The 11935-nt window shown below is 40.2% G+C and overlaps 1 protein-coding gene across 7 annotated transcripts; it reads left to right on the top strand.

Moving 5' to 3' along the window:
• Positions 1 to 1828: 1828 nt before the first annotated feature.
• CCDC28A (coiled-coil domain containing 28A) lies at positions 1829 to 10630 on the top strand. Of its 7 annotated transcripts, XR_010883744.1 has the most exons (7): positions 1829 to 1902; positions 2816 to 3019; positions 5033 to 5196; positions 6280 to 6434; positions 7066 to 7088; positions 7288 to 7662; positions 10470 to 10630. XR_010883744.1 is itself a non-coding variant. In XM_067293660.1 (6 exons), the coding sequence occupies exons 2-6, from the start codon at positions 2862 to 2864 to the stop codon at positions 8214 to 8216; spliced, it is 555 nt and encodes a 184-aa protein (XP_067149761.1). In that variant the 5' UTR covers positions 1829 to 1902; positions 2816 to 2861; the 3' UTR covers positions 8217 to 8675. The 7 variants fall into 7 exon arrangements, 6 of the variants coding, with proteins under 6 accessions (XP_067149761.1, XP_067149764.1, XP_067149762.1 ...); XM_067293660.1 differs by lacking the exons at positions 7288 to 7662; positions 10470 to 10630 and adding an exon at positions 8162 to 8675; XM_067293663.1 differs by lacking the exon at positions 10470 to 10630 and having other exon boundaries at positions 7288 to 8675.
• Positions 10631 to 11935: the final 1305 nt, after the last annotated feature.

Raw genomic sequence — 11935 nt, 5'->3', positions numbered from 1 at the left:
ATCAGAACAAAAAAATTGCGTTTGGAAAGCCTGAACAGATGGAAGCAAAAGAATGTCTTAAAATCAATTCTGTAAAAAGTAATTTTGACCAAAAGCTTGCTTTTACTAACATCACGTTCTACAACTAATTTCTTTTTGTTTTCAATTTGACTTTATATCTTTGGTTCACATTTTCCCTATCACTGGTCTCAAGGATGCCAGGTCATCAGTAATGGAATCCCATGACTTTCTTCAAAGATATGATTTTAAGCTTTAAAGAGATTAGGGAAGTTGGGAAACTATTTTTAGATTAAAAAACACCATGGTTTTTTTTTAGGCTAACATAGAATTATTCGTGTTTCTTTCTGAAATGACAAGAAAAAGTCATACCCGTAAATAAAAACAGAATGCAGAATATTCTCTGGAACATGATTTTCTAGGTTACCACCTGAAACTTCCATTAGTAATCCTCCAAGTACATTGGTACAGAGTTAACTGGACCGTCTGCAAATTCTTTTATCATTTGGGGCCTATATTTGTAATTAAATCAGAGAGTAACTTGTAGATACCTTTGTCACTCTGTCAAACTCTACTAAACAAGAAAGCAAGCAATTACAAATACTGGAAATATAATTACTATGATAGCATTAAGAAAATAATTGTTATACAAATAGCTATTTTTAAAGAAGTTTTTACTCTGTTTAGCAATGAGAAAGGTAAAAAATATCCAAGGTATAAAGACATCAAGAGTGTGAACTGATGCTGCCATCTGGAGTACAGAGACTGTCATTGACAAGCATCAATCCGGCATCAAACTAAACCTTCAAACCTACAAAAATGTTCATGTTTGAGCTTCTGTATCTCTGTGGGTGACAAAGACAGGCCCCCCCAGAAGTCATATGTGATATGGAATGCTCTACTGCCAAGGAGATACGATGCATTTTCTAACCTTTCATTTTAGACATCTAAAAAGTTACAGAATTTCTTTGCTGTTTTGATTCTGGCTTTCCCCACATTTCACAGCCCCATCATGAGCCTGAAAAAGCTTTTGCAGACTGCTAACCGGAGGGCCCTCAGGCTGCGGACAGCCACGCAGCCCACAGCTGCCCATCGTGCACGCAGCACATGGCTTCTGCACCGGTGGGCTAAAGCCGGCTGCGAGGGTTTAGGAAGTCAGTCTCCTCAGGGACAGCCGGGGAGTGCCTGGAGCTGCAGCCCCGGTGCCAGGCCAGGGAGGCTGGCGAGGCAGCTGGCACAGGAAAGGACGGACATTGACAGCTTCAAGTTGTAGCACACTGAGTGTGCCGTACCCAAAGCTTTTGTATCGACAGTATTGGCACACTTTTATTATAATCGCTATTAATGCAATGCCATATGTAGACATGAAGCCAGAAACAGCTGCTCATGTTGAAAGCAGCTGTGTCAACAGGAATTGGTACCACCCCGGCTATTTCTCAGCGCACTGAAGGATGCTGCCGCCTTCCCTGCTCTGCGGGGAGCCACGCTCCCGTGGGACAGCTCCCCGCCCCCTGCGGGTTCACTGTAAGCAGCTGTTAACGGCTACTTCGCCCCCTCACGGCCCCGCCCCCGCGAGCCCCGCCCCTACAGGTCCCGCCCTTGCAGCGGGCGGTGGAGAGGGGCACGTCTCTTCACGCATGCGCATGAGGCACCCCCCCCCCCCGCGCCTGCGCCTTTCTCACGCGCTCTTTCCGGTCCGCCCGCTTCTTGCCGCGGGGATTCTGGGAATGGTGGTTGTTTTGCCCGCCACAGAAGCGCTGCGGCAGGGAGGGAACGGGGCTCCCACAATGCATAGCGCAGAGCCGGCCGGGCAGCTCCGCCCCTCCTCGCGGTCATGTGAGCAGCGCGCCGGGTTGAGCCCTGCCGCTGCCGTGGGGGAAGGAGCGAGGGACGGCGAGGCCGGGGGTACGCGCGGGGCTCCGGGGGCGGGGCCTCCCCACAGGTAGCGAGCGGCGGGGGCGGGGCTCTGCGCTTCGGCGGCCGTTGGTGAGGAGGACGGGCGGGAGCGCCCCTCTCGGCTGCCTCACAAGCTGGGGGCTGCCGGTTGGAGGCGGGACCTGCAACCTCTTCCTGACCGCTGCTTTGGGATCCTGGCGGTGCCAGCGGTTGGGACTGAGGGAAAGGCAGCGTGCGAACCGTGGCGCCCAGGGTCACAAGTGACCGTGTTATTAAAAGAGTGATGTAATATAGTTTTTTTTTTCATTAAAATACAAGAGTCGTTGCTCCGACTTGTGGCATTTGTGGGTCCGGAGTCTGCAGTGGTGGGGAAGCTGGAATGAGCTGGCTTCGGTGGGTCAGTAATAATTCCAAGGGGTTTATACTGGTGTGTCTGAAATTTCCTGTTTATTCTCAATTTGATTTTGGTTGTCAAAGGAGGCGTTCCCCCAAGCCAGGTGATTTTTGAGTAGTACCATCTCAGATAGATTATGCTTCCCCCCCCCCCCCCCCCAGGAGGTGGTTTGGCAAAGATGAGTAAAACAGCAGCCACATGCCACCGTCATTTCTTAGTATTTTGATTCTCCTATACTTGAAGAGTCACAGTGTTTTCTAGTAATAATCCATGAGACACAAAGCTTGATATAATTCTGTAGGTACCTGTAGGCTGAAGCCAATGCAGAAAATTTTAATTCCTGCCTCTTTTGCTGATCAGACAGGCCTGGGCAGCTTCTCCCCAAAACTGGATTCTCTTGTTTGAAGAAATGACTGACTGCTGATCTTTGAAGAAAATTTCTCTCTGTGCAGTGGCCTGTTTTCCCCTTGCTTTTATTATAAATGTGAGGTTTACTGGATGTTTTGTAACTGTTTTTCTTCCTTTCAGAGGACAAGAAGTTAGTCTAGATGCAGTAAATGAGGAATAAGAAGAAATGGAAGAAAGGAAAATCAAGAGGAGGAGCCCCAAATCATCCACTGCTCACCCTGTTCAGGTTGCTAACTCCAAGAAAAACTCAGTGCCCGTCAGTAAAAGTACAGCCTTTTCAAATCCTGCACCGCAGCCTACAGTACAAAAACCAAAGTTAAAACGGTAAGCTTGAGAGCATCTTACAAGCTCAACGTTAGAGTCAAAAACCTGCCAATGCAGGACAGACTATTGGATCCAGCAGCCTAAGTGATTGGGTCAGACAGAATGAAAAGAAAGAAATTCAGATTTGTGAAAATACTTGATGACTTGTCTTTTTTAACAACTCAGTTTTCTTTAATGCAGTATAATAGTTACTCAGTAGAAATAAAAGGTGCTCGACATACACATACTCGTCTTGTAAGCTTTATAAAATGTTACATAATGTGCACTCATACTGATAAAGATTTAGCTGGACAGATGATTGCCTGATGTGACTGGTGAAAGACAAGACTGTGTGATCAAACATGACAAATCTGGTCATTGTAAAATGGGAGGTAGCAGAGCCCTAGATGTACAGCTCTGAGGAACAAATGTATTACAACATGACTGCAAGGTTAGAACTGACAAGTAGGACAGAAAATGAAGGACATGAATTGAATAGGATGAGCCAGAAAAGGAATTTCTGGCTGGTTTTCGTTTGGGGAACGATCACTGAGGGCAGCAGTAGCTTCCGGGACATACTCATATGCAGAGAGAGGCGTTCAGCTCTTCAGAAAGTAACACTTTGAAGTAGTTTGCATGTTATTAATGATGCATGTATTTCAGTTTGAGGATATTAATTTTCTTGCATGTGGGAAGCTATATTTCTTGGCTGTGGCAGAAACAGCAGATAAATGAACGAAGAGGGATTTGAATGTGAAATGTTAGCTGGAGAGAGCCAGCTGAGTTTATTGACCTGTAAGTAGTAGCTGAAGATTAAACACTGAACTGTCCCCTTGAGCACCGACAGGCTGTTTGAAGGATCCAGTATTGGCAGGATGAAAGTACTGTGCGCCTCCTCCTGTTCCTTATTGCGTTGTTGCCACTTTCTTTACATTGGATCTGCCAGTCTTTTTGCTTCAAGATGAGGTGGTTCAGTTACCTGATCTGTTGCAAGAGTAATTTTGTTACCAAAAAAAAAAAGTGTTCTTCACTGAATCAGATTCTGAACTGACTCACTGGGAGGCTGCAGAATTGCCCATTTCAATGTGAGAAGAAGGTTATGTGCACACATGAATGGGCAAATTAGGGATGAAGAATGCCCTTTTACCAGCATCTGGTATTAGGTTAGAATGCAGCCTGACAGTCCATCTCTGGATGGCCTATAGAGATGGAGTATAGTAATTCTTGCTGGTAATTGTGTGTTTTGTTTCTATATTGATTGCATGTTCCCTTGGGTTTATAATGATTATTCAGTTTCATACACATAGTTTCCATTGGCACATGGTGCACTGAGTAAACTTAAATACATTTTGAGAAAATGTCTCTAGGATCTAGAAATTTTGATGGTTTTATTTCTGTAGGGAGTTGTAGAGATTTTTTTAATCTAGTTTAACATTTGTTCAGGCACAGACTAGTTCTATTTGGTATGTGTTAGTGTACAGGGAGTTTGCTTTTGATGGTGAGTTTAGCAGAATTTGGAGGTTGTTTGAAGGTGAGAAAATTTATCTGAAGGCAAGGCCATCTTCTCATATAGGTTATAATGAATGGTTTTCCACACAGGTTCCAGAGTAGAGTGGTATGTGACAACTGGAGTGTATGAGCGGTGAGGGTTTTTCTCTCAGGACTGAAGTGAGTTTCACATGCTTTTTGGTTGATTTTTGTATATGTCAGGTCCTCATGCCCCCTTAGTCTTTGCTGGGTAATGGTCCCTGTTAGATTATTAAGGTGGCTCTCCTCAGAGCCTCTACTGACAGGAAGGCAGATAGTTGGAATCCTTCATTTTGCAATATCACATTGTCAAGATAGTGATATTATTCTTTATTGTTAAGACAAACTTGTGATCCATTTTTTAATTTCAAAGTAGTAACTAAAATATCTATAATTTCCATTTCATTTTTAAAGCCCAGTTGTAGAGTCGTCCTACATTTTAAATTTTCAGTAGAAGGAAAAACAGGAAGTAATTTTTTGTTTTGTTTAATCATTTAATTTCTTTAGAGTAATAAAAGAAAAAGCCAAACCTCCAGGAGGGGAAGCAAAAGGGGCCCAGGCGGCACCAATCCAGCATTCTTTCCTCACAGATGTATCAGATGTCCAAGAAATGGAAAGGGGACTTCTGAGTCTCCTGAATGACTTCCACTCCGGCAAACTTCAAGCATTTGGTAAATACATAGATTGTCTTTATATAATAATTGTTTTTATAGCTATATGATGATAATTTTTGCAAACAAATGTGCTGTATGAACAGATTGGCAGTTTGTAACATTGGTCTCTGCTGTATGAAATTAAGTTAAACATAACTTAATAGATCTTACTGCATTTTTGAATGGTCATCCTGTTAACCGTGAGCTTAGCTTCAGTGTGAGCTGGGTCAAATGCAATTTCTTTATGCCTTCCAACCAACATGGCACACCTAGGACAGTACCTTGGCTTATAGATTTAAGATACTGAGTTTAAAAACACTTATTATATATAGTATAAATGTAATAAGAAATTATTTTATCTCATTTAGCACCTGATTTTGCAGCATATTAACCCTAGTACACTACCTGTAAGTCATTGCTGAGAGTCTATAAAATCTCAGCAATGACTTTTATAGAATCCAAATCAAGTTGCTTTTTACCAACGTGAGTGACTCCTTGCACCTCAGAACCATATATTCTACTATTCTAACAGTAGATGGAGGTTTTAAAAAAAACTATGGGAGACTTTTCTGCTTCATTGTTTCTGTACTCTGTAAGAAGATGCGTATATACTTTTGCAAGCTTAGTGATAGGTCAGCATGTCACATTACCTCCAGATTGATTGTACAAGAGAAGCTGAAAGGTGTCTGTTATAGAACACATCAGTTACAAGAGAGAAAACCCCAGGAATAATCAAAAGTAGGAAGAAGATTTCTTATGATCACATTTATATTTAAAAATACAGGACCTTTCTAATAGGAGACAATTTCAGACCATAGCCAGCAACCGTATACTCTAAAAATCAGTGTAGTACAATTGGTGGTTATCATAAATTCAGCACAGTATAGTATCAGATGGGAGGACAGCAACTTCAGTTGTAAAACAGGATGAAATTGTGTGGAAAGTAAATCCGATGTTTAAATTTGTCTTCTCTGATGTCAGTTTGAGTTGTAAGATGGTTTTTTTTTTTGTCATGTTGGGTTATGACTTCACACCTTCATTTGCTCCTTCAGGTTTCTTTCTCTAGAGCTTTTCTTTTGTTTGTTTGTTTGTGCCTTTTAGGAAATGAGTGTTCCATAGAGCAGATGGAACATGTGCGGAGCATGCAGGAGAAGCTTGCTCGCCTCAACTTGGAGCTCTACGGGGAGCTGGAAGAACTCCCTGAAGATAAAAGAAAACTAGCCAGTGACTCCAATTTGGATAGGCTGCTATCAGATGTAAGTATAGGGAAGGCAGAAGACATGGAACTTTGTCCACAGAACTAGGCTCAGGAATAAAACACTCTATTGGATGGGTAATGATTCAACCTACATGCTGTGAAACTTACAGTTGAGGAAAACATAGGTCTGTAATGAACCAAGCCATAAGCCTTAGTTGCTTCATATTGGTTTTGAGAAAATACAGCACCTTGTTGTTTTCTTTCTTTATAGGTTGCTTCTAGTTTTGGTGATTAGAGCAGTGTAACAATAAACTATGTGAGGATGTAGGCTTATCAGCCCTACATGTAGGGGAGACCACGCATCACAAGGAAATTTCGGTCTACCTATTCTAGACTTTCAGTTTCTTGTTTCATTAGTGTATTATTTCTGTAAACAACAAAATTGTTAAAATTTCTTTAAATTTCCTGAGATACCTAGATTTAAATTTAATTTGGTACTTAGCTCTGTTGGTGTAGAATTCAGTGCAAGTTTGCTTTGCTTTTTGTAATAAACATTTCCACTTAAGCCAATAATCATTAATTTTTATTTCACCATTTTAATATATTTATTTCAGCATGTTAGCACAATTGTTGCATTTATTTGACTAACTGAAATACCATTTCTGATACTTTCTACATTTATATTGCAGCTGGAAGAACTGAATTCATCTATGTATCCTTTTTCTTAAATGTCTATTTCACATAATTATTAGCTATAGTTGAATTATAGTATACTTCCCCAGTAACTGTGTCTTCATAGGAGTTAAATCTCTTCAATAATATCCCTTCTTTTTAATTAGTACTGTAATATGTCATGGACTTTAAGTTTTTCCAACATATAAATGGCTGGATCTTAACACTTTTAATTACAGGCTGTTTTTCATATGGCAATTTATTTAGCTGGTACAACATTTTAGACAACATGTTGACAGTGGATGGCAAAGCCCATCAGAAGCAGATTTTTTTTTTTACATATATTTTGCTGAGAAACTCTGAAGCAGACATACATAGCAATATTCCTTCTGTAGTATTCAGAAGTGTTCTGTCCCACTGATAAATGACTCCTATTACCATTTAGTTTTTCTAAAAATATGCGTAGCTGTTTATTACTGGCTTTGCTGTGAATGCTGTGGTAACCTAACTTTTTATTTCTAGGGTCAGACTATGATTGAGTCAATTATTTCAACTGAGCTTTGGTAACTGAACACGTGTGCTCTTAGCCCGTCCAGAAGACAAAGCTGACTATGGTATTTATCTTCTATATTGTGCTTTTGATGACCTATGAATACAGTCAACAGGTGATACACTGTCTGTACTATAGTCTAGCTATTTCTGATTTTACAAGCTTCCTACTCATTGAGGAAGGACAGTCTAGTGGGTGGGACTCTAGTTTGGGACATAGGATACTGCGCTAGGATATACATCCTCTGTGTCTGTGAAAAGCTGTTTAAGGCTAGATCTCATAAAGAATGCAAGTGGAATGTGATAATGATATCATATAATAATGATACAAATCCTCTGGCATCCTCCTTGAATTGCCAGCTTACTCTGGAGGTTTGTAATGCTTAAATCTCATTGAGGAAGATTGATTTACTAGTTAAGAACTAGCATGGGACTTAGTCCTGCAACAGAACTGTTTATCTACGCTGGTATATACCTAAGTGTAGCATAGTTTTCTGTAACATTGCTATCTTGTTTGTCCCTTACCGATATGTGAAAGTTTTATTCCGTAATGGTTTGCTCCAGACAAAAACTGCATTTAGCAGATGCTCAAGATATTCCAAATAGTGCCACAGGCTGAAAGCCCAGCTTTCTTGATTTGGATTCTCCCAGGAACTTTACTTCTGTTTCTCCTACCAGTGGAATCTAGAGTTTTATTTTACACAACAAAGAATCAAAGTGTAAATTCAGGTGTTTATTTTTACGCATTCCTCTTTGAGCATGGCATTGTGTCAGGACTCAGTACCTAGAGATTTAATTATGTTGCTGTGATGCTATGCTTTATATTATTGCCTTATTTAATATGAAAAATGGGGGAAACATGGAAGTACATTTCTTCTGCTTGGTGTTCTTCATATGTCTAAAGTGATGTATGTATATAAGTTCACTAGTATTTCTCCAATTTTGATCAAGGTAGCAGTGTTACCTTTCTGATCGATATGTAGACAATCTGCGCACTATCTTCAGTGTGTTTTGTTGACCAGTGATGCCATTCAGTTTTTATTAATTTATTATTAATAAAAGTAAGACATTTTAAATACATGATGTGTTTTATTTAGAGAAGTTGCTATCTGTTCAGCTATGTTAAGATATGAATTCTTGCATGGTCTGAATGTTTGCAGACTTGACTTTTTCCACTACTTTGAATAATTGTAAAATGTCACAAAATTAGAATTATCATACATGCTAGCAGTCCACATAATTGGATTAAGTATTGTGAAAAATCCAAAATTGGATAAATGCAGTTACTGTTCAATAAATCCAATATAAACAAATTTCATTTTCTTTATTTTGCAGCAAAGTTCCCTTACATTAATGAAAGTTTTCTCCTTTCAGTTATTTCAAGGGTAGGAGGGGGAAGAACCATATAATAAAGTGTGTGCGCTTCTGCTTATAGCTTTTCTGCCCACATAGCAACATACTTTTTTCAGTGAGTTGTTGACTGACCAAAGGTTCATAAATCAGGCTGCCAGCGAGCAAACACAAACTGGCCATGGAGTGTTTGAGCAATAAAACAAGAGCTGTTAAACAAAATCCCTGGCAATAGCAGTCATTCCTATGTTAGAAGTAATCTGGTATAAATTAGTATCTTTGTGTTCACAGCCAGAGGAAAAAAATCCCTGGCTATTTTTTAGATGCAAAATTCTAACATTGGTCCATCAAAATATGCCTTTGGTACTAGATTTATTTTACATGCAGCTTTTAGATAATACATTCAGATTCCATACTGTGTATACTTACTCTACAAAGAGTAAAATCTTTATCCTTCTACTTCAGGGTGAAGCTTTTTATCTGTCCAAAGTAGGCATGTGGCCAGGGAATAAAAGATGCCAAGTTGGAGAGGCAGCTTCTTCATCCACAAGACAGAGGAGTACTGCATACCGTTAGCTCCAGCTCCTTTCTGAATACACGTAGCTCCAAGTCTGCACGCTGGAACAGGGAATAGAATGATATACTGGTGTGCTCTGGCTACAAATTCAGCCTTAAATACTGATATTCCCTGCCTCATCTACCAGGCAGATCTCAATGGTTAACCGGTAGGATCCCAGGCTCTTCTTCTGGATAGTCTTGTTCTTTTAATGACTTCATCGCCTTCCTTTGTGAGATTCGTTAGAGCTTTTGCATACTGACAAAATTACATACAACTCCCAGTCTGCTGCTGGATGCACACCTGTAATGTTGTGAAATGCAAAGAGAACTTTGGAGAACTAGAATATGAGGTACTCCTCACAAAATGAGGCCAGGCTTTTTTCATGCTTTAACCAATAATTAAGCCTTTATCCTTTTCTGTACAGTAACTTTTCGCTGTTAGCACTATGGTTTCCATGCAGACTTCTGGATGTGTTTCCAAGTGACATGGAATATGTCCTGGGATTTTAAAGAAACAAGCTATTGTATGGCATTGGCTGCTCATCAGGCAATGCAACAAGAAAACGCTGAAGTGATACAAAAAGATAATTTCATAAGGTGAAAGTGATATTGCCAGAAGAGCTCCATTTACTTACAGGCTCATTAAACAAACTTGCTGTGTAGAAAAGCAGTGATAGTTCTGCTAGGCTAAACAAACAAAACTTTTAGTCTCTCCTGGCAAGACAGACACCGTTACCCTGGAGTCCTTCTGCAGTTGTTTTAGATTAAATCTGTTTTTATCATTACTGTACACAACACAGATGAAATATTATTGGAGCTTTGAACAGTGGCGCTAATGCTTTCCTATATCTTCTAAGAACTATTTGGCCTAGTACAGCCTCAAATACTTTTTTCCATGTCTGCCAAGAATTAGTGATACTGGTGACTTGCGATCACAAGGTAAGACCAGAACTATCTCATGCAGGGAAAGAGATTCACATCCTTTGGAAGTTGAGCACCTGCAGGGCAGCTGTAGCCTGTGTCGAAACCTGACTGGGACCCCAGGGTGCAACTCGTGCAGTTGTTTTTGCATGTGCTCACCCTGTCCCCACACCACTGCAGCAAGCACCCCTGCTTCCCACAGGATTCTTCAACAGCTTGGAAAGCAAAGCATGTCCTCTTTCAGAGGTAAATGGGTGTCACAAACTCCCCTTTTGTATCTACAGGCATTGTATTGCTGGCATTGTATTTCTGCCTTTCTTAAAAAAAAAAACAAAACAAAAAAACACAGCTGAAAGAGCAGGAAGTAATATTTCTACAGCTATGAATATTTAGGAAAAGTGTCAAAGGGGATAATATGATAAATAATAACTAGCATTTTTCAGGTTAATGATCCTGATGATATGGGGTGTATTTGATTCATAGTGGAATTTGGAGAAGAGAATTAGGGAGTAAGAGAAAAGTTAACACTGGCTCAGAGAAGTTTTTTCTTAAATTTTTTAATAAAAAGTATGAATGAAAATTTGGCTGTAATTTGCATAGTAATAAGCTATCTTGACCCACTTCCTAGAGCTTGGTTGAAAGAAGCTGCAGATGAAGCAAACCAAGATTAGACCACTTCTTTTCTGTCAGTTATTTAGTGTTTGAACTTGCTATGAAGTATAAAGCCATCTTTCTCATACAGAGCGCAACTATAGTGTTTGTCCAAGATAAACACCTTGGTCCTGTAAATATTAATGCTAAGTGAACATTTATTGTAAAGATGCAATTTATTGTGACGTTCTTTGGGGTTGTGTAGTAGCAACTTTTAAGGGATATAACATTTGTTTTAAGTGAATGTAGTGATGAAATGCAGTCATCCACTTTGTGAATTGATAGGAGCAACAAGGCAAGAACCTCCTTGCTTTCCTTAAAAAAAAAATCAAGCCCTTCAAAAGGCAAGTAGCAATCATCATGTCGCAGTGGCCCGCCACTGTCAAACCAGATCCTTACTTTGTAGAACCAAATACTGATTGCTACCAGAACTGTCTCTGCAGGGCAAGCATTAGACCTCATAGTGGGCCCTAATGCTGACCCCTGGGTGCATCTTCGAGTGACTGACAAAGCTGGAACCAAAGCAGAGTTGCAGCATGCAGGTACACTGTAAGATTAAAGAGTACTTTTAATGCTAACTATGTATATTTAATGGATGTCATGGCTGTAAAGCAGGATGAAATACTGAGCTGTTGTAGTGTTGGGAGGAGGGAAGGAAAAGAGAGGTAAGGAAGATTGAGACTGTGATTTAAACCTGAATCCAGGCAGAAGTGTTACAGTTTGCATCCCCTCTAGGGAATCATGATTCCCTTATCTGATATTTCTAAGTGGCCTCCAACAGCTCCTGTTGAGTAATGAAGCCATAGCTGCTACGCTGGCAGTGATTTGTGTAACATTTGTGTGCGTACTTAAACAATG

Source organism: Apteryx mantelli, chromosome 3 (assembly GCF_036417845.1).
Source record: "Apteryx mantelli isolate bAptMan1 chromosome 3, bAptMan1.hap1, whole genome shotgun sequence".
Lineage (NCBI taxonomy): Eukaryota > Metazoa > Chordata > Aves > Apterygiformes > Apterygidae > Apteryx > Apteryx mantelli.
The sequence above is the reverse complement of the archived record's forward strand: the minus strand, read 5'-3'. Positions and strand labels throughout refer to the sequence as shown.

What these genes read in the sequence shown, in the direction of transcription:
- CCDC28A (XM_067293660.1), top strand. Translation starts at nt 2,862, where the DNA reads ATGGAAGAAAGGAAAATCAAGAGGAGGAGCCCCAAATCATCCACTGCT. An exon ending in CAAAAACCAAAGTTAAAACG is followed by an intron (nt 3,020 to 5,032) that starts GTAAGCTTGAGA and finishes TAATTTCTTTAG; the next exon opens with AGTAATAAAAGAAAAAGCCA. An exon ending in CGGCAAACTTCAAGCATTTG is followed by an intron (nt 5,197 to 6,279) that starts GTAAATACATAG and finishes TGTGCCTTTTAG; the next exon opens with GAAATGAGTGTTCCATAGAG.